The sequence below is a fragment of the Salmo trutta genome, chromosome 9 (genome assembly GCF_901001165.1).
Source record: "Salmo trutta chromosome 9, fSalTru1.1, whole genome shotgun sequence".
NCBI classification, from domain to species: Eukaryota; Metazoa; Chordata; class Actinopteri; order Salmoniformes; family Salmonidae; genus Salmo; species Salmo trutta.
In genome coordinates, this window is record NC_042965.1 from 22,645,048 (window position 1) to 22,666,338 (window position 21,291).

At 42.2% G+C, this 21,291-nt stretch overlaps 2 protein-coding genes across 2 annotated transcripts in view; one reads left to right on the plus strand and one right to left on the minus strand.

The window, feature by feature from the left end:
- limk2 (LIM domain kinase 2) overlaps positions 1-5,721 on the minus strand; it is a 37,941-nt gene extending 32,220 nt beyond the window's left edge. Inside the window, exons 1-2 of the mRNA XM_029763058.1 lie at positions 5,481-5,721; positions 2,848-2,944 (exon numbers count right to left, since the gene is read on the minus strand). Coding sequence (XP_029618918.1) covers positions 2,848-2,944; positions 5,481-5,496 — 113 coding nt within the window. The 5' untranslated portion in view covers positions 5,497-5,721. The remainder of the gene's footprint in view (positions 1-2,847; positions 2,945-5,480) is intronic.
- A 2,121-nt stretch (positions 5,722-7,842) lies between these two features.
- Positions 7,843-21,291, plus strand: part of LOC115200204 (sodium- and chloride-dependent GABA transporter ine) — a 45,124-nt gene continuing 31,675 nt past the window's right edge. Inside the window, exons 1-2 of the mRNA XM_029763063.1 lie at positions 7,843-8,828; positions 13,530-13,664. Of these exons, the coding sequence (XP_029618923.1) occupies positions 8,573-8,828; positions 13,530-13,664 (391 nt within the window). The 5' untranslated portion in view covers positions 7,843-8,572. The remainder of the gene's footprint in view (positions 8,829-13,529; positions 13,665-21,291) is intronic.

The following is a 21,291-nucleotide window of genomic DNA, read 5'->3' on the forward strand; positions in this document are numbered from 1 at the left end:
ACCGGTGGAAATGTGTCCTTTTGGTCTGATGAGTCCCAATTTGAGATTTTTGGTTCCAACCACTGTCTTTGTGAGTAGGTGAACGGATGATCTCCGCATGCGTGGTTCCCATCATGAAGCATGGAGGAGGAGGTGTGATGGTGCTATTGGTGACACTGTCAGTGATTTATTTAGAATTCAAGGCACACTTAACCAGCATGGCTACCACAGCATTCTGTAGCGATAAGCCATCACATCTGGTTTGCACTTAGTGGGACTATAATTTGTTTTTCAACAGGACAATGACCCAAAACACACCTCCAGACTGTGTAAGGGCTATTTGACCAAGAAGGAGAGTGATGCCGTGCACCATCAGATGATCTGGCCTCCACAATCACCCGACCTCAACCCAATTGAGATGGTTTGGGATGAGCTGGACTGCAGAATGAAGGAAAAGTACTCAGCATATGTGGGAACTCCTTCAAGACTTTTGGAAAAGCATTCAAGTGAAGCTGGTTGAGAGAATCCAAGAGTGTGCAAAGCTGTCATCAAGGCAAAAGCTGGCTACTTTGAAGAATCTAAAATATATTTTGATTTGTTTAACACTTTTTTGGTTACTACAGGATTCCACGTGTTATTTCATTGTTTTGATTTCTTCACCATTATTCTACAATGTAAAAAATAGGAAAAATAGGAAAAAGCCTTGAATGAGTACGTGTGTACAAACTTTTACCTGGTCGTGCAAGTATTCAGATCCTTTACTCAGTACTTTGTTGAAGCATCTTTGCAACAATTACAGCCTTGAGTATGACGCTACAAGCTTGGCACACCTTAATTTGGGGAGTTTCTCCCATTCTTCTCTGCAGATCCTCTCAAGCTCTGTCATGTTGGATGGGCAGTGTCGCTGCACAGCTATTTTCAGATCTCTTCTGAGATGTCCAATCGGGTTCAAGTCTGCGCTTTGGCTGTCCAACTCAAGGACATTCAGACACTTGTCCCGAAACCACTCCTGCGTTGTCTTGGCTGTGTACTTAGGGTCGTTGTCCTGTTGGAAGGTGAACCTTTGCCCAAGTCTGAGGTCCTGAGCGCTCTGGAACAGATTTTCATCAAGGATCTCTGTACTTTGCGCCGTTCATCTTTCCCTCGATCCTGACTAGTCGCCCAATTTCTGCCGCTGAAAAACATCCGCACAGCATGATGCTGCCACCACCTCGCTTCACCATAGCGATGGTGCCAGGTTTCCTACAGACGTGAAGCTTGGCATTCAGACCTACAAGTTAAATCTTGGTTTCATCAGACCAGAGAATCTTGTTTCTCATGACCAGAGTCATTTAGGTGCCTTTTGGAAAACTCCAAGCTGGCGGTCATGTGCCTTTTACTCAGGAGTGGCTTCCGTCAAGCCACTCTACCATAAAGGCCTGATTGGTGGAGTGCTGCAGAGATGGTTGTCCTTCTGGAAGGATCTCCCATCTCCACACAGGAACTCTGGAGCTCTGTCAGAGTTACCATCAGGTTCTTGGTCACCACCCTGACCAAGGCCCTTCTCCACGATTGCTCAGTTTGGCCGATCAGCCAGCTGTAGGAATAGTCTTGGTGGTTCCAAACTTCTTCCAATTAGAATGATGGAGGCCACTGTGTTTTGGGGGACCGTCAATGCAGCAGAAATGTTTTGGTACCCTTCCCCAGATCTGTGCCTTGACACAATCCTATCTCAGATCTCTACGGACAATTCCTTCGACCTCATGGCTTGGTTTTTGGTCTGACATGCACAGTCAACTGTGGGACCTTATATAGACAGGTGTGTGCCTTTCCAAATCATGTCCAATCAATTGAATTTACCACAGGTGGACTCCAAGTTGTAGAAACATCTCAAGTATGATCAACATGATGAAAACATGATGCACCTGAACTCAATTTCGAGTCTCATAGCAAAAGGTCTGAATACTTATGTAAATAAGGTATTTCTGTTTTTAACTTGAAAAAACCTCTAAAACCCTGTTTTTGCTTTGTCATTATAGGTATTGTGTGTAGAATGATGAGGGGAAAAAATTATTTAAATACATTTTACAATAAGGCTGTAACGTAACAAAATGTGGAAAAAGTTAAGGGGTCTGAATCCTTTCCGAATGCACTGTATGTCCTATTGTACTGCCCTCAGTGTTCAGCTCAAGTCCAGAGGTTTCTCAATGGGGGCCAGTAACCTGGGAATGCCAGATAGTTAATGTCAGTCTCCATCCAGACAATGATTAAGCCACAGGACAAGAGAATCTGCCAGGGCCAAAGTCCTCAAGGCCAGAGATAGAGATGTGGTGGGATCTTCCTCACATTGTGTACCGGTGACCCACCCAAATTCATGTGTGAGTGCTGCCTCATACACGTTTACCATTTTCCCCTTTAAAAAGGCAAAAGGACGATAATCATCTACCGCCTGTAAGTTGTTAACTTGTTGTACTAACAACAATGGTTCAAAAGAGTAGAATGGTGGTTTCTGCCACTGGGATGTGTACAGGAATGCACTGTACAAGAGTTCTGCCTCACTGTAGAATGGTCCGAACACTAAAACGGAAACATTCCTGCCCACAGTGATGCTAAAACATTCCACAGGTAGAACTCTCCAGGACTACCCACACGTCAATGTGTAAGCATGTGCATACAGCTTTTGACCACAAATAATACCTGAAATAGTCAAAAACTGCATTTTAACCAACAAAATATATTGTCTCTATTAATTTCATTGCTGCTTATTCCATGTCATAAGGAAACCAAGCTCACGTGTCTACTGCACAGACAGTAAGTCCTACAAAAAATGATTAAAAAAAATTTAAACAGTGAATGTAACTGAAATCTACATTTAAAAGTATGACTTACTGAAAACAGGCGTTGTGCCAAGTTCCTTGAAGAACCTTCACATTGAATGTGTCTTGAATTGTTCCCCCGCAACCCGCACAGTGGCGTCCATCTGTTCCTGTAGGGTTCAATTATGTCACTACAGGAAAAGCATACTCTATCCATTCATAAAAGTAAATCACAGTAACAATGCATTACTGCATATATATTATGGACTGAACAAAGGTGTGACTTGTAATCTGTTTGCATAGATTTTTTTTAAAGAAAATAAGAATATATGGAAATTCCCTGACATATAATAACAACCAATTTTGAGAATTGCAAATACAGTCAGTCAATGATTATAGGGATAATGGTTTTGTAGAACATAGGCTGACACAGGCTGTTTACATTATAATGTTCAGGCTATAAATTATTCTCAAGTAAACAGAAAAATGTTTAGACAAGCCTGAGCATCATTCTTCTGATATATATATTAGACACACACCAATCAAAGGTTTGGACACCTACTCATTCAAGGTTTAAAAAATGTTTACTATTTTCTACATTGTATAATACTACTGAAAACATAAACTCTTTGAAATAACACATATGGAATCATGTAGTAACCAAAAAAAAAAGTGTTATAGAAATCAAAATATATTTTTTATTTGAGATTCTTCAAATAGCCACCCATTGCCTTGATGACAGCTTTGCATACTCTTGACATTTTCTCAATCAGCTTCATGGAGGTAGTCACCTGGAATGGCTTTCAATTAACAGGTGTGCCTTGTTAAGTTAATTTGTGGAATTTCTTTCCTTCTTAATGCGTTTGAGCCAAACAGTTGTGTTGTGACTAGGTGGGGGTGGAATCGAGAAGAAAGCTTTATTTGGTAAAATACCAAGTCCATATTATGGCAAGAACAGCTTAAATAAGCAAAGCGAAACGACAGTCCATCATTACTTTAAGACATGAAGGTCAGTCAATATGGAAATTTCAACAACTTTGAACATTTCTTCACGTACAGTTGCAAAAACCATCAGGATCGGGGCGGCCGGTAGCCTAGTGGTTAGAGCATTGAACCGAAAGGTTGCTGGATTGAATTCCCGAGCTGACAAGATAAAAATCTGTCGTTCTGCCCCTGAACAAGGCAGTTAACCCACTGTTCCCCGGTAGGCCGTCATTGTAAATAAGAATTTGTTCTTAACGAACCTGATTAGTTAAATAAAGGTCAAATAAAACATCTATTTAAATTTAAAAAGCGCTATGATGAAACTGGCTCTCATGAGGACCGCCACAGGAAAGGAAGACCCAGAGTTACCTCTGCTGCAGAGGATAAGTTCATTAGAGTTACCAGCCTCAGAAATTGAAGCTTGTCTGTTACATGCTTCAGAGTGCATGTTACAGACACATCTCAACATTAACTGTTCAGAGGAGACTGTGTGAATCAGGCCATAATGGTCAAATTGCTGCAAAGAAACCACTACTAAAGGACACCAATAAGAAGAGACTTGCTTGGGCCAAGAATCACAAGCAATGGACATTAGACCGGTTGAAATTTGTCCTTTGGTCTGGAGTCCAAATTGGAGATTTTTGGTTCCAACCGCCGTGTCTTTGTGAGATGCCGTGTGGGTGAACGGATGATCTCTGCATGTGTATTTCCCACCGTAAAACATGGAGAAGGTGGTGTTATGGTGTGGGGGTGCTTTGCTGGTGACACTGTCTGTGATTTTTTTTTTAATTCAAGGCACACTTAACCAACATGGCTACCACAGCATTCTGCAGCGATACGCCATCACATCTGGTTTGGGCTTAGTGGGACTATCATTTGTTTTTTAACAGGACAATGACCCAACACACCTCCAGGCTGTGTAAGGGCTATTTGACCAAGAAGGAGAGTGATGAGTGCTGCATCAGATGACCTTGCCTCCACAACCCCATGACCTCAACAAAATTAAGATGGTTTGGGATGAGTCGGAAGGCAGAGTGAAGGAGATGCAGCCAACAAGTGCTCAGATTATGTGGGAACTCCTTCAGGACTGTTGGAAAAGCATTCCAGGTGAAGCTGGTTGAGAGAATGCCAAGAGTGGTTGTCAAATGATTCCATGTGTGTTATTTCATAGTTTTGAAGTATTCACTATTATTCTCCAATGTGGAAAACAGTAAAAATAAATAACAACCCTGGAATGAGTAGGTGTGTCCAAACTTGAATGGCACTGTATAAGTCCAAAAATATATGTAGCAATATATGTAGATTCCAGCTAGATTTTTTTCTTGAGCTCTTTCATTTGTTCTCAAAAAAGCCTGCATTCACAAGGCTTCCATTCCAATGCAATAAATATTGTGAGTTTTGAAATGAATGGATCCAAGCTGCTAAATTCAAGTAACATTATTTTACACATCTGCCCGAACTTAATGGCAGAATCATTGACGTTGTTACAAAGTAACTATGCATGTTATGATGATCAGATGCATTGTAGCGAGCTCTCATTTGACAAACAATATCAGCTCGCAAATGTATCAAGTCTCGAAGATCGTGCACCCCCCCCTCCTCGATTTAGCTTGGGCTTCCCTTTCCCCAAACAATAGATTGTATGTATAAATAAAAAAAGTCAACATTGTTATCCACATGTAAGCGTAACTATCAACTGGGAGAGAAGTTTAGACTGCTCACCTTCCAGCTCCTCCATCTAATTGTTGTGTCGTCGATATTTGTTCTTTTTTTCCCCCAGAAAGTTCTCACAGTGATCCAGTGTGTGTTACATTCGCGGTTATTTATTATACGAATACAAGAATCGCATATAGAAATTGTAGTTTAAATCCCGTGTACATTTTCTTAGGAGGGAAAATATCGCTGTTCAGTTTTGGAATAGCCTACTTTGTTGGCAGGATGACGTCATGCAGTTGAAATTCCTGTACGGAGACCGGAAGGGATCGGCAGCAGCAACACCTGGAACAGGAGCAAATTGGAGCCGAAAAGGCAAATATCCACTACACTGAACCTATAGCACCATCTACTGCCAAAAAGATTTCACGTTATTATTTTTGTTGAACCATTTTCATATATGAATAACTTATATTATGACATTCCCTGAGCATCCGTAATGCAAGCTTGTTATGACTGAGTCCTACACGCAAGATAGCTTACTGTTCCTCAAGTATGTCTGTGCGGCTCGTGGATACTTATACCTGAAGATAAAACACGACTTTCACACTAGTAAACCAAAATTGTTGCAACCATCATACTGAATAGGCTACCCTGTAACTCCAAATCGACCCTGTACCCTGTAACTCCAAATTCTCCGTACTGTGAGATGCCTAAGACAGCACTACACGGAGACAGGACGGGACAGCTGATCATCCTCGCAGTGGCAGACCACATGTAACAACACCTACACAGGATCGGTACATCTGACCATCACACCTGCGGGACAGGTACAGGATGGTAACAGCAACTGCCCGAGTTACACCAGGAACGCACAATCTCTCCATCAGTGCTCAGACTGTCCGCAATAGGCTGAGATAGGTGGGACTGAGGGCTTGTAGGCCTGTTGTGAAGCAGGAAGGTCCTCACCAGACATCACCGGCAACAATGCCGCCTATGGGCACAAACCCACCATTACTGGACCAGACAGGACGGGCAAAAAGTGCTCTTCACTGATGAGTCGTGGTTTTGTCTCACCAGGGGTGATGGTCGGATTCACGTTTATTGTCGAAGGAATGAGCGTTACACCGAGGCCTGCACTCTGTAGCGGGATCGATTTGGAGGTGGAGGGTCCGTCATGGTCTGGGGCGGTGTGATTTATATATATACTGATTTATATATACTCTAGATGACTGACCCGGGGGCGCTGTGTTGATGCCACCGTGCCTCAGTCTTGGCACTCCCCCACCAGTGTAAAAAATGCATTAATAAAACCCATAAAACCTAGCAGTCAAACATGGAAATGGTTCCAATCATTTTTCCACCATTCATTTTTCCCATAGGGGATTTTAGAAACACTTTAAAATATGGGCTGTTTTTGTGTAGGCTCATGCTGGCGTGACATTTTGATTACCGTGTAAATCTCTATATTTGCTTGTATAGAGTGTCATACCCCATCAGAACCCAAAATATGCTTGTAAACAAGCCAATAAATGTAAACATTTTGGGGCAGCAGGTGCTTAGAGAGTTGGGCCAGTAACCGAAAGGTTGCTGGATCGAATCCCTGAGCTGACAAGGTAAAAATCTGTTGTTCTGCCCCTGAACAAGGCAGTTAACTCACTGTTCCCCGGTAGACTGTCATTGTAAATAAGAATTTGTTCTTAACCGACTTGCCTAGTTAAATAAAGGTTAAAAATGTAATTCCCCAGGAATGATGCAGCGCTCCCCTTGGGCCAATTGAGATATTGCATGCGACTAACACATTTCTGTGAATTACTACAGCTCCCGCCTTGGGCCAATCAGTGTACTTTTTTAAATGCCAGATCTCAATGGCAAGAAGCAGCATTCACCCATGTTTCGTCAAAATCGGGCCAGTGCCGTCTGAGATATCGCGTGTAACTAAAGTACATATGGATGGAGAAAGATTCACAGTCCCCTCCCCGATTTCATCGTGGGGACAACAAACACTGTATAGCCTCAAAACATGGTTAAAACTATCATTTCGATATCATGGAGGGTCAGTCCTTGCATCTATGAATTTGAGAGTTCTCAAGGCCCATCAAAACTGAGGCGGGTTGTGTCTTTGTTATTGTTTCAGTTAAGGATTCTAGCTTTAACAGTAGGCCTATTCAAACAGTGGTTAGAAGTACATCTGATGATCTGTCTTCATACAGGGGAATTGATTTGAGTCATGGATTGTGTGCATCTGCTTTCTCTTCCACTGAAAATGTTTTCTATTTTATTTCATTTATTTGTATTACAATAATACATCGATAGAAAATGCGAACACAAGTATACTTAGAGAATATACAAAGGACAGTTGAGTTCTAAGGGGGGTATTATAACACGTAACACTAAGACCGTCAGCGCCAAAAAAACAGTGACGTTGGATGGGGGGGGGGCTACATCGGACATCACATTCGGGCTCGTCAGAAGGTCATCGCTACCAGAGAGGAAGAGAAAGGGTCCACTTTCAGCAACATTTCTCCAAGCGGTAATAAGCAGACCGCCTGCATTTCCGATTTTGGGACAACGACTCCAATTGTAGGGGCGGAAACAAGACCATCTCGTCATTATTATTATACAGTGTCGCTAACGGGAAACTACGGCACGTGGGGGCGGGTTACCCAACATTTTTTTTTGTGTAACCCTGATGGTACATAAGCATGTAGTATGATAACTTGCAGGTCCATGTTGCGGTGGGTTACCGGGAGTTTAGGGCATATTAGTCTGCATGTTAATTAAGAGTAGATCGGGGCATTTCATCTTGTGATATGTCAGGCAGTTATTGAATGAGATGTCTGATGCCTACAGTCTAGATCGCGCACGTCGTAGACTTAAGCTACTTGCAATACAGTTGTGTTTCATAAGGAATTTAGTTGTCGGGATTGTCTTTAATTGACTTAGACATATCGTAGTCGTCGTGTGTCTTATCAATTTCTTGCTCTAGACTTTGTCATAATATGCAGAATAACGGTTCTGAAATAAAGGTTCTCTCTCGTCACATTTAGCGTATGTGTAAATTTGAGTGATATTATCTGTTTAGTAATAGTAGTATAATAGCCCATAGCGTAATTGAAATTGTTTGGTGAGAGTTAAAGACTACTAGCCTACACGTTAAAATGGGCGTGGGGTCCGAAAATGCAGCATCCACCACCAAACTATCCATTCGCCACGGGGTTTACAAAGAGGAGACGAATATCGCTCTGAAAGCACCCTTAAACGTAGAGGGTATGTTACCGAAGAAAGTGGGGCACATGACTGCAGAAAGAGCCACCTGGGGTCGCCGCCTTGAGTTTGTCCTTGCATCGGTGGGGTACGCGGTTGGACTTGGGAACGTGTGGCGGTTTCCATACCTCTGCTACAGGAGCGGTGGAGGTAAGCACAAATACTGTCAGAACAACAGAAGGAGAGGGGTAATGTAATGTCAATCATCTAGATTTAAAGTGTGTGCGTTGCATACTGCTATTATGCATAAATCAGAACCTGAACATCTGGAAATGTAAATACAGAATGCGGGTGCAGGAAGATGTTTTTGGTTTGTTTAATTTATAAACCAGTCTAATTACTGAACCAGCTTAGACACATGCCATATGTTTGCAACCCTGTAGGTTAAACTTCATGAGCCACATGTGAGTGCCTTTGGTTGACAAGAGCCTCAAACAGAGATGAGTGTTTTCACCATGAAATAAGGACTTGCTTTCAGAATAAAGATGATGTATTCATTGTTTAACCCATTACAGCCAAAGCCCTGTCTAACTGGGGCAGACCTTTATCACATTTTTTACATGTATTTAACCCCTTATTTTTGTCACTAAACAGTCTCCATATTAACTTCATTGTTTCCAACTGGTACCGGTGAACATACAGACAAGTCCTGGGAGGTCTGTAGGTGTCCTAGAGCAAAACGACCAACAAGTTTGTGAGAGTCTCACTTTTCCACAGAGGGTCATATTAGTGTGTAGAACAAACTGTTTGGACGCTACAGATCAGATGTACCAACTTCAGATGTGTCCCAAGACGCTTGTGGGTCGTATAGCAAAACGGAGAACACCATGGTGTTCGTGAGAGTCATCTTTCCATAGAGGGGTAATAGTTTGTCGGCCAAACCGTTCGGATGCTACAGACGATTTTATGAGAAGACCATTTTTCGGGATGTCTCATGGTCTGACAAACACTGCTCTAGCTCTGTCACATTTCACTGCAGATGTGGGAGTACAACATCGGCGGATACAGTAGATTGAGATGCATCCAATGCAAAAAAAAACATATTTGTAGCTTAAACTAACACATTTTTATGGGGATTTTTTTAAATGATGCTAATTATATTTCAGCAGGAGCTCAGATATCGACTTTTATTGATGTTGGATGTTTGTTTCTAGATGGATGTATGACATTTTACCTACTTCTTGCTGATCTAATCTTACTTGCATGTCTTTAGAATAGGATTTAGCTAAACTACGCCAAGGCTACGCCAGGTTGAGATTAACGTTATGATGTTATGAAGTGGACTTGTTGAAAGAGCAAGAGGCAACTCTCCCCCATGTTACTATGTACATTTGTTGGGGAGAAGAAACCTATGGTTGTAATCCAGTAGGACTCACTGCACCACCCTCACTTTTTAGACTTCTGATCTATGACTTGAAATTGTGCCGAAGAGGAACAAAAGAGATTTTGGAAAGTTGGCCAACCGGTTGTGGTTTTCCTATTTTCGCAACAACGACAACAAAAAACCTTGAACATAATTGACAGTAATTAACATGGTGATAAAGGTCATGAAACAAGACAGATAAGTACATCAGAAGAAGTATGTTTCATGCTGAAAATGAACCGCTAGGTAAATGATTATGATAGTTAACTATAAGTGTGAGGAGGACCTATAAGGGCACAACGATGACCAAGCAATTTGTTTCAATGGCATCACTGGTTTTATATCATTTGTTTCATGCCGTGACTTTGCATTGCCTTGGCTTGTCTGGCACAGTTGAGATCTAGCTGAGATGAAGGCATATCAAGAATGACACAGCAAAACAACAAAAACTTCAACAACACACACTGATGATTGTGTTCTGTTGTATTTCCCTGTTTGTAGTTTATTCGATCCCCGTTATCTTTTGCTGAAGCAGCAGCATCCTGGGGTCCACACAAACATGACATGTAACAAAACACACATACACTGATAGACAAGGACAGTCACAGAAATGTAAAATGCAATGATATACAACAACAACAAAAATAGTAGTACATACAATACAACAACAAATTCTGTGTAATGTGTCCCCTCACTGTCCCCACTGTTCCATTAAATGTTGTTTAATCGTTTTTTAATGGTCATTTTGCTGTTTGCTTGAGTAATTGGAGATGGAAGGGAGTTCCATGCTAACATGGCTGTGTATAGAACTGTACGTTGTCGTGAATTCATTTTGAACTTGGGGATTGTGAAGAGACCCCAGTTTGTGTGTCTGAGCTGAATGTTATTTGATTATGCAAACAATCTGGAATTTCGTTACAGTAATACTTCTCATAAAAACTAGGAGAATCAGTTAATCTCTCGTAAACCCTCAACCAGGAAAGACTGGCATGCATGTTGTTGATGTTAGTTCAGTATGTGCAGTTAAGGGCAAGGTGTGCTGCTCTGTTTTGAGCCAGCTGCATTTTTGCTAGATCTTTCTTTTGCTGCACTTGACCATATTACCGGACAGTAATCAAGATGGGACAAGACCAGAGCCTGAACAACTAGTAGTTGATTTGTGTCAAACGCAGAATATCTTTTTATAACAGACATACTCCTCCTCATCTTCACAACAACTGTCAATATGGCTTAACCATGATAACTTATCATCCCTAGGAGTTCAGCTTCCTCACCTTGCTCAATGATCACACCCTTTATACACAACTCCAGTTGCGGTTTCGGTCTTAGAAAATGTTTTGAACCAAATATAATGCTTTTCATTTTAGATGTATTTAAGACCATGTTATTGTTAATCTGGAACTCTGTTAACATCACACACACAAACATTTCACACACATTATCTAGACTTAGCACTTGGTGGCCAATAGCAACACCCTAAAATAATAGGCCTTAATAGGTGAAGCTGCAACCATAACACTTGACATGGTACCCCCACCTGCTTTGGTCTTTGTCATGGTAGCAACGTAGGCTACAATTTATTTTCAAGAAAACCCTCTCAGAATCAAATAGAGCTCTATTTCGTTCCGCGTTCAGCATGCGTTGCCCTCTTCTGCCTTGCCATGGGGTTTCCAATAGCTTCGCTAACCCCAAAGTTCAGGGATGGTTTAGAAATGGGCAGGATTCATGTCTTTGTGTTTTATAAACCTTGCCACGGACCTCACTGTATAACAGAAAGATCCTACCTTGACAGACACGTCACACTGGTTTGCTCAGGCACTAAATTCCTCTGTCATTCATTCACATCCCAGATTATGTAGCAGACATGAGGGTCTCTTGATGAGGGAGGCCTCTTGGTCTAATGGTCAAGACGGTGATTTCTCCCACGTGAGACCAGTGTTCAGAGGAGGGGGAGGAGGTCAAAGGGGGTTGAATGTAGCGGACATGAGTCTGGCTCGTGATGAGGTAGCCCTGTCTGCGACTTAAATCAGATCACGCCCGTCAAAATTACAATGAGGAGCCTGTATCTCATTCCCTCACCGGAGGGCTTAAAACAAGTATACTGCTGTAATGACTATCCTAGTTGTAGCGTAGGGAAATTAGACACTGTCATTATAGTAAGACACCATGTGTTGTCTATTCATCCTTCTTAGTGTTTAGCTAGTTGTCATATGGGAGAACCTCCCGGAAGGACAACCATCTCTGCAGCACTCCACCAATCAGGCCTTTATGGTAGAGTGGCCAGACGGAAGCCACTCCTCAGTAAAAGGCACATCACAGCCCACTTGGAGTTTGCCAAAAGGCACCTAAAGGCTCTCGGACCATGAGAAACAAGATTCTCTGGTCTGATGAACCCAAGATTGAACTCTTTGGCATGTTGGTGGCAGCATCATGCTGTGGGGATATTTGTCAGCGGCAGGGACTGCGAGACTAGTCCGTATCGAGGCAAAGATAAACAGAGCAAAGTACAGAGAGATCTTTGATGAAAACCTGCTCCAGAGCACTCAGGACCTCAGACTGGGGTGAAGGTTCACCTTCTAACAGGACAACGACCCTAAGCACACAGCCAAGACAACGCAGGAGTGGCTTCGGGACAAGTCTCTGAATTTCCTTGAGTGGCCCAGCCAGAGGCAGACTTGAACCTGATCTAACATCTCTGGAGAGACCTGAAAATAGCTGTGCAGCAACTCTCCCCATCCAGCCTGACAGAGTTTGAGGGGATCTGCACAGAAGAATGGGAGAAACTCTCCAAATATAGGTGTGCCAAGCTTGTAGCATCATACCCAAGAAGACTCGATGCTGTAGTCGCTGCCAAAGGTGCTTCAGTACTGAGTAAAGGGTCTGAATACTTATGTAAATGTGATATTGCAGTTTTTATTTTTAATAAATGAGCAAAAATGTCTAAACCTGTTTTTGCTTTGTCATTAGGGGGTATTGTGTATAGATTGAGGGGGGGGGGGATAAACAGTTTAATCAATTTTAGAATAAGGCTATAACATAACAAAATGAGGAAAAAGTCAAGGGGTGTGAATGCTTTCTGAAAGCACTGTATAGTGTATTTACTGTCATCTGATATGATTTCTAGCCTGGTCCTTTATCTTCTCTAAACCAATGATCACTTTTGGTTAATTTTTCTAACTAGCACCTGCGGAACAGGTTTTGACTACGAGACCGTGACTTTCGTAGCATCTTAGAACTTAAGCAGCAGGTTAGGAAAATTAATGTAGGAGGTTAGGAGAATTAGGTGAAGGTTAGGAAAAGGGTTAGGGTTAGATAAAATGCTCTCCTAACGTGCTACGAAAAGTCACTTACGGTTGTAGCTGTTCTTCGTCTAGTCACAACCGTGGAACAGATCCACAGTGGTCTGTAATGACTCACAAATTAAACAAGAAAGGGATTTTACTGTTCTTATATTACTAATCTATTTGTCCTTCACTTTCTTATTTTAGGTGCCTTCCTTATTCCTTACTTTCTCATGCTGTTTCTGTGTGGAATCCCCCTGCTCTTCATGGAGTTTGCCATTGGGCAGTACACCCGACTGGGACCAGTGCACGCTCTAGCCAAAATCTGCCCCTTGTTCAAAGGTGAGTGATATCCACAGGCCTATTGTTTACCAAGGCCTCACATTATGTACAAGTACAGTCCAGTTTTATTAAACAATTAGCTACCATTTCCTGTTTGTTTTTAGTCAACGTGGAACAGTCCAGCAAAGAGGCAATGGTGTTTTAATAAGTACATACAAACAGTAGGCCTACTTGGCAGAGGTAAAGGGATTAACGCGTGGTGGCTCAGTTTGCCACTGTTGCAAAGGGGAAGTGATAAATAACTCTTATCAGGTTCCGGTGTCACTCAACATTGTGCATGGTTACATGCACACGGTAATGCGATTATAGTCTGGTCAGATTTAATCAAATAGTTTGATTACTACAATTATACCGATTTCCCTAATAAACCTGTTTACACGGACACATCTGAAATCAGGCTACCTGATGGCACTCTGATAAATGCAGAATAAATGTTCTACCACAGTGACCATGTTATTTTTGGGAAGCATATTTGATTGAGTTCAGACATGTAAAGCTTGTATGTGAAAACTACTTCTAAGAAGCAAACAGTGCCTTCAGAAAGTATTCCTATCCCTTGACCTATTCCACATTTTGTTGTGCTATTCAAAATGGATTCAATAAATGTTTTCTTCTTCATCAATCTACACACAATACCCCATAATGACAAAGTGAAAACATATTGGACATTTTTGCAAATGTATTGAAAATGAAATACCAAAAATATCTGAGATTTCCAAACTTGGAATGTGCAACATTGGCCCATTTTATTATTTTCAAAATTCTTCAAGCTCTGTCAAATTGATTATTGCTAGACAACTATTTTCAGGTCTTGTTATAGATCTTCAAGAGGATTTAAGTCAAAACTGTAACTCGGCCATTTGGGAACATTCACTGTCTTCTTGGTAAGCAACTCCAGTGTAGATTTGGCCTTGGGTTTTAGGTTATTGTCCTGCTGAAAGGTGAATTCATCTCTGGTGTCTGGTGGAAAGCAGACTGAAGCAGGTTTTCCTCTAAGAGTTTGCTTGTTCTTAGCTCCTATCAGTTTCTTTTTTTTATCCAGAAAAATTCCCCAGTCCTTAACGATTACAAGCATACCAATAACATGATGCAGCCACTACTATGCTTGAAAATGGGGAGAGTGGTACTCAGTAATGTGTTGTATTGGATTTACCCCAAACATAACACTTTGTATTCAGGACAAAAAGTGAATTGCTTTGCCACTTTTTTGCAGTAATACTTGTGCCTTGTTGCAAACAGGATACATGTTTTGGAATATTTGTATTCTGTACAGGCTTCCTTTTCACTCTGTCAATTAGGTTAGTATTGTAGAGTAACTACAATGTTGTTGATCCCACCCCCCTCAGTTTCTCATCTCAGCCATGTAACTGTTTTAAAGTCACACCATTGGCCTCATGAGCAGTTTCTTTACTCTCCGGGAATTGAGTTAAGAAGGATGCCTGTATCTTTTTAGTGACTGGGTGTATTGATACACCATCCAAAGTGCAATCAATAACTTAACCATGCTCAAAGGGATATTCAGTGTCTGCTTTTTACATCTTTACCCATCTACCAATAGATGGTGACAGACAAGGGAGTCCACACGTTGGTAGTTAAGGAGTAACAAAAATATTTATTAAATAACTAACCAAGTATAAAACTACAAATGAAAACTAACCTGTGAAGTGTGAAAGTAGGCGTGTGAGGAGTGTAATGCAGATGCATGGATGAAGGTAAAATGTGTTGAAGGGTGCACCTAATCAAAAAACATAATCAACCAGATCACAAAACAAAATGGTGCTTGGAGGGAGAGAGAGAGAGCACCAGGAACTTTTACCTCCTAGTTGATCCCAAACCCAGGTGCAACTTGTCACCTTAATGACCCAATCAGCTCCACCTGTCCCCAATCTGCAAATAAAAGCACAAACACAGAGAAGGCGGCAGGGAGCGTAAGGAGGGGGGGGGTGTAACACCCCGTCCCATAAAAATCGGGGACTAACAAGGACCCGAAAACAAAACCCACAATTACAACTGATCAAAAATTCATAACTAATAAAGGTTCAGACACAAAATACTATACAAACCATAAAGGTAAGAGGCCCACCAGATGCCCATGACACCCCCCCCCATCCAACCACGGTACCCGGAAGCAACAGTTTAAGAGAAAGAAATGTAGACCGGGTGACAGGAGAGCAGAAGCCAGAGCAACAGGAAGGACAAAATAAACCCAAAATAAACCAGACCAAATCAAATCAAATCAAATTTATTTATATAGCCCTTCGTACATCAGCTGAAATCTCAGTGCTGTACAGAAACCCAGCCTAAAACCCCAAACAGCAAGCAATGCATGTGAAAGAAGCACGGTGGCTGGGAAAAACTCCCTAGGAAAAACTCCTGAGAAAGGCCAAAAACCTAGGAAGAAACCTAGAGAGGAACCAGGCTATGAGGGGTGGCCAGTCCTCTTCTGGCTGTGCCGGGTGGATATTATAACAGAACATGGTCAAGATGTTAAAATGTTCGTAAATGACCAGCATGGTCAAATAATAATAATCATAGTAATTGTCGAGGGTGCAACAAGCACGTCCGGTGAACAGGTCAGGGTTCCGTAGCCGCAGGCAGAACAGTTGAAACTGGAGCAGCAGCATGGCCAGGTGGACTGGGGACAGCAAGGAGTCATCATGCCAGGTAGTCCTGAGGCGTGGTCCTAGGGCTCAGGTCCTCCGAGAGAAAGAAAGAAAGAGAGAATTAGAGAGAGCATATTTACATTCACACAGGACACCGGATAAGACAAGAGAATACTCCAGATGTAACAGACCACCAACCGAAAAGAAAAACGAACGCAACAAAGGCGTCCAAAGATTGACTAAATCAGTGCACGAGAAAGCGCATCAGCCACCACATTATCCACACCTTTTACATGTTGTACATCCAAATGGAACGCCTGCAGGAACAAACATCAGCGCATAATCCTGCGATTTAGGCAAAGCATGGTGTGCAGGAAAGTAAGGGGGTTGTGGTCAGTGTAAACCACAAGAGGGACCACACCCAACCCCACATATACCTCAAAATGCTGCAACTCCCAGATTAAGGCAAGGGCCTCCTTCTCCCCCACTGAATAATTCAACTGATAGCTGTTAAACTTTCAGGAGAAATGGTTAACAGGATGTTCAACACCTCCTTCATCTGCTTGAAGCAACACGGCACCTGCCCCCACATTACTGGCATCCACATATAGGCTGAAAGGCTGTTCCAATCGTGGGGCAGCCAACACAGGGTCAGAGCTAAGAAGCAGTTTCACATTTTCAAAAGCACTCTGACAGCAGGAAGACCAGATGAAATCAGCCCTCTTCAATAAATCAGAGGTGCTACAACCGTGGAGAAGTTGCAACAAAATCCTTGATAATACCCAACCATACCTAGGAAGCGTTGCATCAACTTCTTGGCGGTGGAAACCGATCGATAGCGGGCACTTTAGCCCGCACCAGGAGAACAAGACCCTGCCCGACCACTCTGCCGAGGTAGGTCACTGTTGCCTGGGGAATCTCACATTTGGCTAAGTTCCCAGTGAGACAGGCCTCAGCCAAACGCTCAGAGTCCGTATCTGCACCAGGTGTCACTATAAACAACCACATGGTCTAGATAAACAGCACAGCCTTCAAGGCCAGAGATCACCCTATTCATAAGACGCTGACACGTAGCATGAGTCATACGTTGCGTATGAGTCATGACCGTATAGGAGAAAAGACCTGAAGGAGTGAGAAAAGACCTGAAGGAGTAATAAAAGCAAATATTTCACGAGCTCTTGATGACAAAAGCACCTGCCAGTAACCCTTCAGCAAATCAAACTTGCTGACAAACCGGGCAGCACCAACCTGGTCAACACAATCTTCCATCCGTGGGAGTGGGTAACAGTCCGGTTTTGTCACACTAACCTTCTGGTAGTCAGTGCAAAATCTAAGAGAACCATCTGGCTTGCTCACCAAGAGACACGGGGAGGCCCAACTGGAGAATGATGGTACAGCGATATCATTAACTAGCATGTACTTAATCCCTGAGTCCAAGTGACGTAGCTTCTCCAATGAGACACGATAAAAACTTAATGGGGACAACAGCCACAACATCAATATCGTGCACTACCAAATGTGTACGAGAATGTGTCAGCAAACAATCTGAAAATCAGTGATCAAATCAGTTAACTCTGCTTGACAATCATCAGACATGTGACCCAACAAACTCTCCAAGTTTGCAAGGGACTCTGAATTCATCAACCTACCCTGCAAAATACCATCAGGGCCCGGCACCCCCTCTTCATCACACTCTGCCACTGTATGTGAAGGTGGAGTGGCTGACCTCAGATCAACAGATTCCACCAAAAGAACAGGACTAACCACGTCAGTTTTTGCACATAGTTCTGATTTAGCAAATTCAGAAGTCAAACGAGCACCGGTCAAACAACCTTTTCAGCCTCACCTGAGAGGATGCTAGTTTTTCTTTAGCCATTTCACAAGCTACATACAACCTGTGTTGGAAACCACTAACATATAACAAAACATTTTTGGGAGGCTCAACCACCTTCCAATCGTCCTATTAATACAGCAAGGGGACCACACACAGTATGCCCAAAAACAAGATCATTAGGACTGAACCCAGTGCTCTCGTGATACTTCTTTATCAGCGTAGCAACCAGGGTAACCCCTCTTCCCAGTCACGTTCTAATTCAGTGCAGTACGCACGTAACAGTGACTTCAAAGTCTGATGAAAACGCCCAAGGGCCCCTTGACTCTGCGCATGATAAGCACTGGCCTGATTGTTTTATACGCAATTGTCACAAGACTTGTGCGAAGTGAAGTTGGAACCCTGATCGCTCTGAATCACCACCTTAGGTATTCAAAAAAATTAGATGAACTGTGACAAGCCTTCACAACAGACTTAGTGTTAATGTTGCGAAGTGGATAGGCTGCAGGATATCTTGTAGCCTGACACATCACAGTTAACATGTAGGTGCTACCAGCTTTAGAATAGGGTAAGGGTCCAACACAATCAATAACTAAATGCTCAAATGGCTGGCCTGTAACAGGAATAGGTTGTAGCGGGACTGGCCTTAACATCTGATTAGGCTTCCCAGTCAACTGACGAACATGGAATGTTTTGACGTAAGCAGAAATGTCTTTCTTTAAACGAGGCCACAAAATTCGATCATAGGTTTTACTAAGCCCTAAGTGACCAGAGACGTTTTGAAAACTAGATCTCGAAGCTTAGAAGGAACGACGATCTGAGCAATAGTGTCACCCACACAACGTTTGCTGTGAGGCGTTCATTTCCTCACCAACAACTGATGTTGAATGTAGTAACCCTGGGCAGCACTCCTTACCACCTCAACCGGACGTACTTGATCAAATAAACCTTTTTAAGGTAGGATAAGTGGACTGCTCCATCACAAGATCACTACAGGACATAGGCAAAGGTAAATCATTTAACGGATTATCAAACTGTTCGGCTATCTGTTGTGTAAGTTTCGTTTTGACTGTAGTGTCAGCACGGCTCATACCACGAGTCACAGCGCATGCAAAGAATACCTCCGGGAATCTCTACGTTTTCATCGATAATCCCTACATGGGATGGGTATGAGAAACCACCAGAGGAGACATGACTACCGGCTAAGTTGTTACCCAAAATCACATGAACACTGTCAATGGGAAAAAAGGGACACACCCCAAGGGAAACCTCACCTTGCGCTAGGTCAGATAAGTTTGACTTTGTGCAAGGGTACAGACAATGTATTCAAACCTATCCCTTGAATCAGGACACAGGTTCCTGTATCTGTCTCCATAGAAAAAGGCAGAACAGTCTCCAAAACAAACGATTGAGGCACCAGTGTCTCGCAGAATCTTTACGGGCACTTGCACATCTTTTCCCAATAGTGAAACAAACGGCGAATAATCAGTTCTAAAAGGTTTGGACAATTCTTGAGCTTGCGCAGCAGGATTAACATGAGGAACAGGCCCAGCTAACGCAACAGGTTTTAAATTTGTGCTGGCCAATCTGCTGACCTTTTTACCAAGGACAGGACATTCGTTCTTCCAGTGGCCTTTACCTTGACAATAATTACAGATTTTACTTGCATCATGACGCATTACACCAACGATTGAATTGAGATAACAAATCCCGTGAAACTTCAACATGGGACTGTTTTTCACCTTTCTTCAATGTTCTGAAACGCTGTCGATACGCTTCAGGAACCAACTCGTAAGCATGCAGGACAGCAGTTTTAACCTTTTACGTAATCGGCGCTATCTGTAGCGCTAAGAGATGAGTGAGCCTTACCGGTCAAAACACACTGTAGCATCAAAGTACGGTCTGCATCAGGCCAAGCCCGAGAGTCTGGTACATGTTCTAATAACTTAAATAGATCAGGATCCTTTTCAATAAAATTTAGGCAACAACTGGAGATTACCAGCAACATCAAAAGGCGGAGAACGACCAAGGGAAGAGCGTCCCATTGGGGAGCTTGAATAGTCATTCTCAAAAGAAAATTCACCTGAAAGCTTGCCTTCTCTGACAAGTTCTAATCGCTGATGTTGCAACCGCAGTTTAGCTTGTTCTGTATGTATCCTGCTTCAACCTTTCCAAATCAAGTTATTTTTGCTGTTTCAACCTTTCCAGATCTTTGTCACGATGTAGCTGCAATAAAAGTAACTCCTTTTTCTGCTCAAACATCAAACCAGCACTGGACACAATTGGAACATCCAATACAGCTGGACTAGTCCCTCGTTTGTGAGGCATTGGAAAACCTCCCTGGTCTTTTGTGGTTTAATCTGTGTTTGAAATTCACTGCTCGGCTGAGGGACCTTACAATTATCTGTATGTGTGGGTTATAGAGATGAGGTAGTCATTCAAAAATCATGTTGAACTAAATTATTGCACACAGAGTGAGTCCCTGCAACTTATGTGACTTGTTAAGCACATTTTTACTCCTGATCTTATTTAGGCTTGTCATAACAAAGTGGTTGAATACTTGACTAATTTCAGCTTTTCATTTTCAAAAAATTCGCTAAACTTAATTCCACTTTCACATTATGCGGTATTGTGTGTGTGTGTGTGTGTGTGTGTGTAGAGCAGTGACAAAAACATCTCAATTGAATCCATTTTAAATTCAGGTTGTAACACAACAAAATGTGGAAAAAGTCGAGGGGTGTGAATACTTTGAGGGCATTCAGTTGTTCCGAACGCACTTCACTCGCGCTAAAGAGGGAGGCTCGCTCGGCTGGTGCTAGCACATGCGCAGATCAAATAGCTGTAACGTCGATTTTTTAAATTTTTTTTATTTTTTTAAGGTGTTTACATGTTCTAATTATTTGAAAGATTGCTCAGAACCAGGTGTTTTAATTGGCGTATTCTTCAATTTTGACTTTACACCGATTTTTAAGATAAGCAGAGTTAAGGTATTTACGTGACTTTTGCATAATCTGCCTACTGACATAATCTGTTTTAATATCAAATTATTACTGTGCAAGTAATTGTACTCAGTGACACGACTCAAAATTGGGTTTTAAAAATATGCTACACCTTTTTGTTGACATCAGTTATTTACACATTATCCATTGGGTGGATAGCCTACTGGGTTTGTACTTCACAGAATAAAATATTA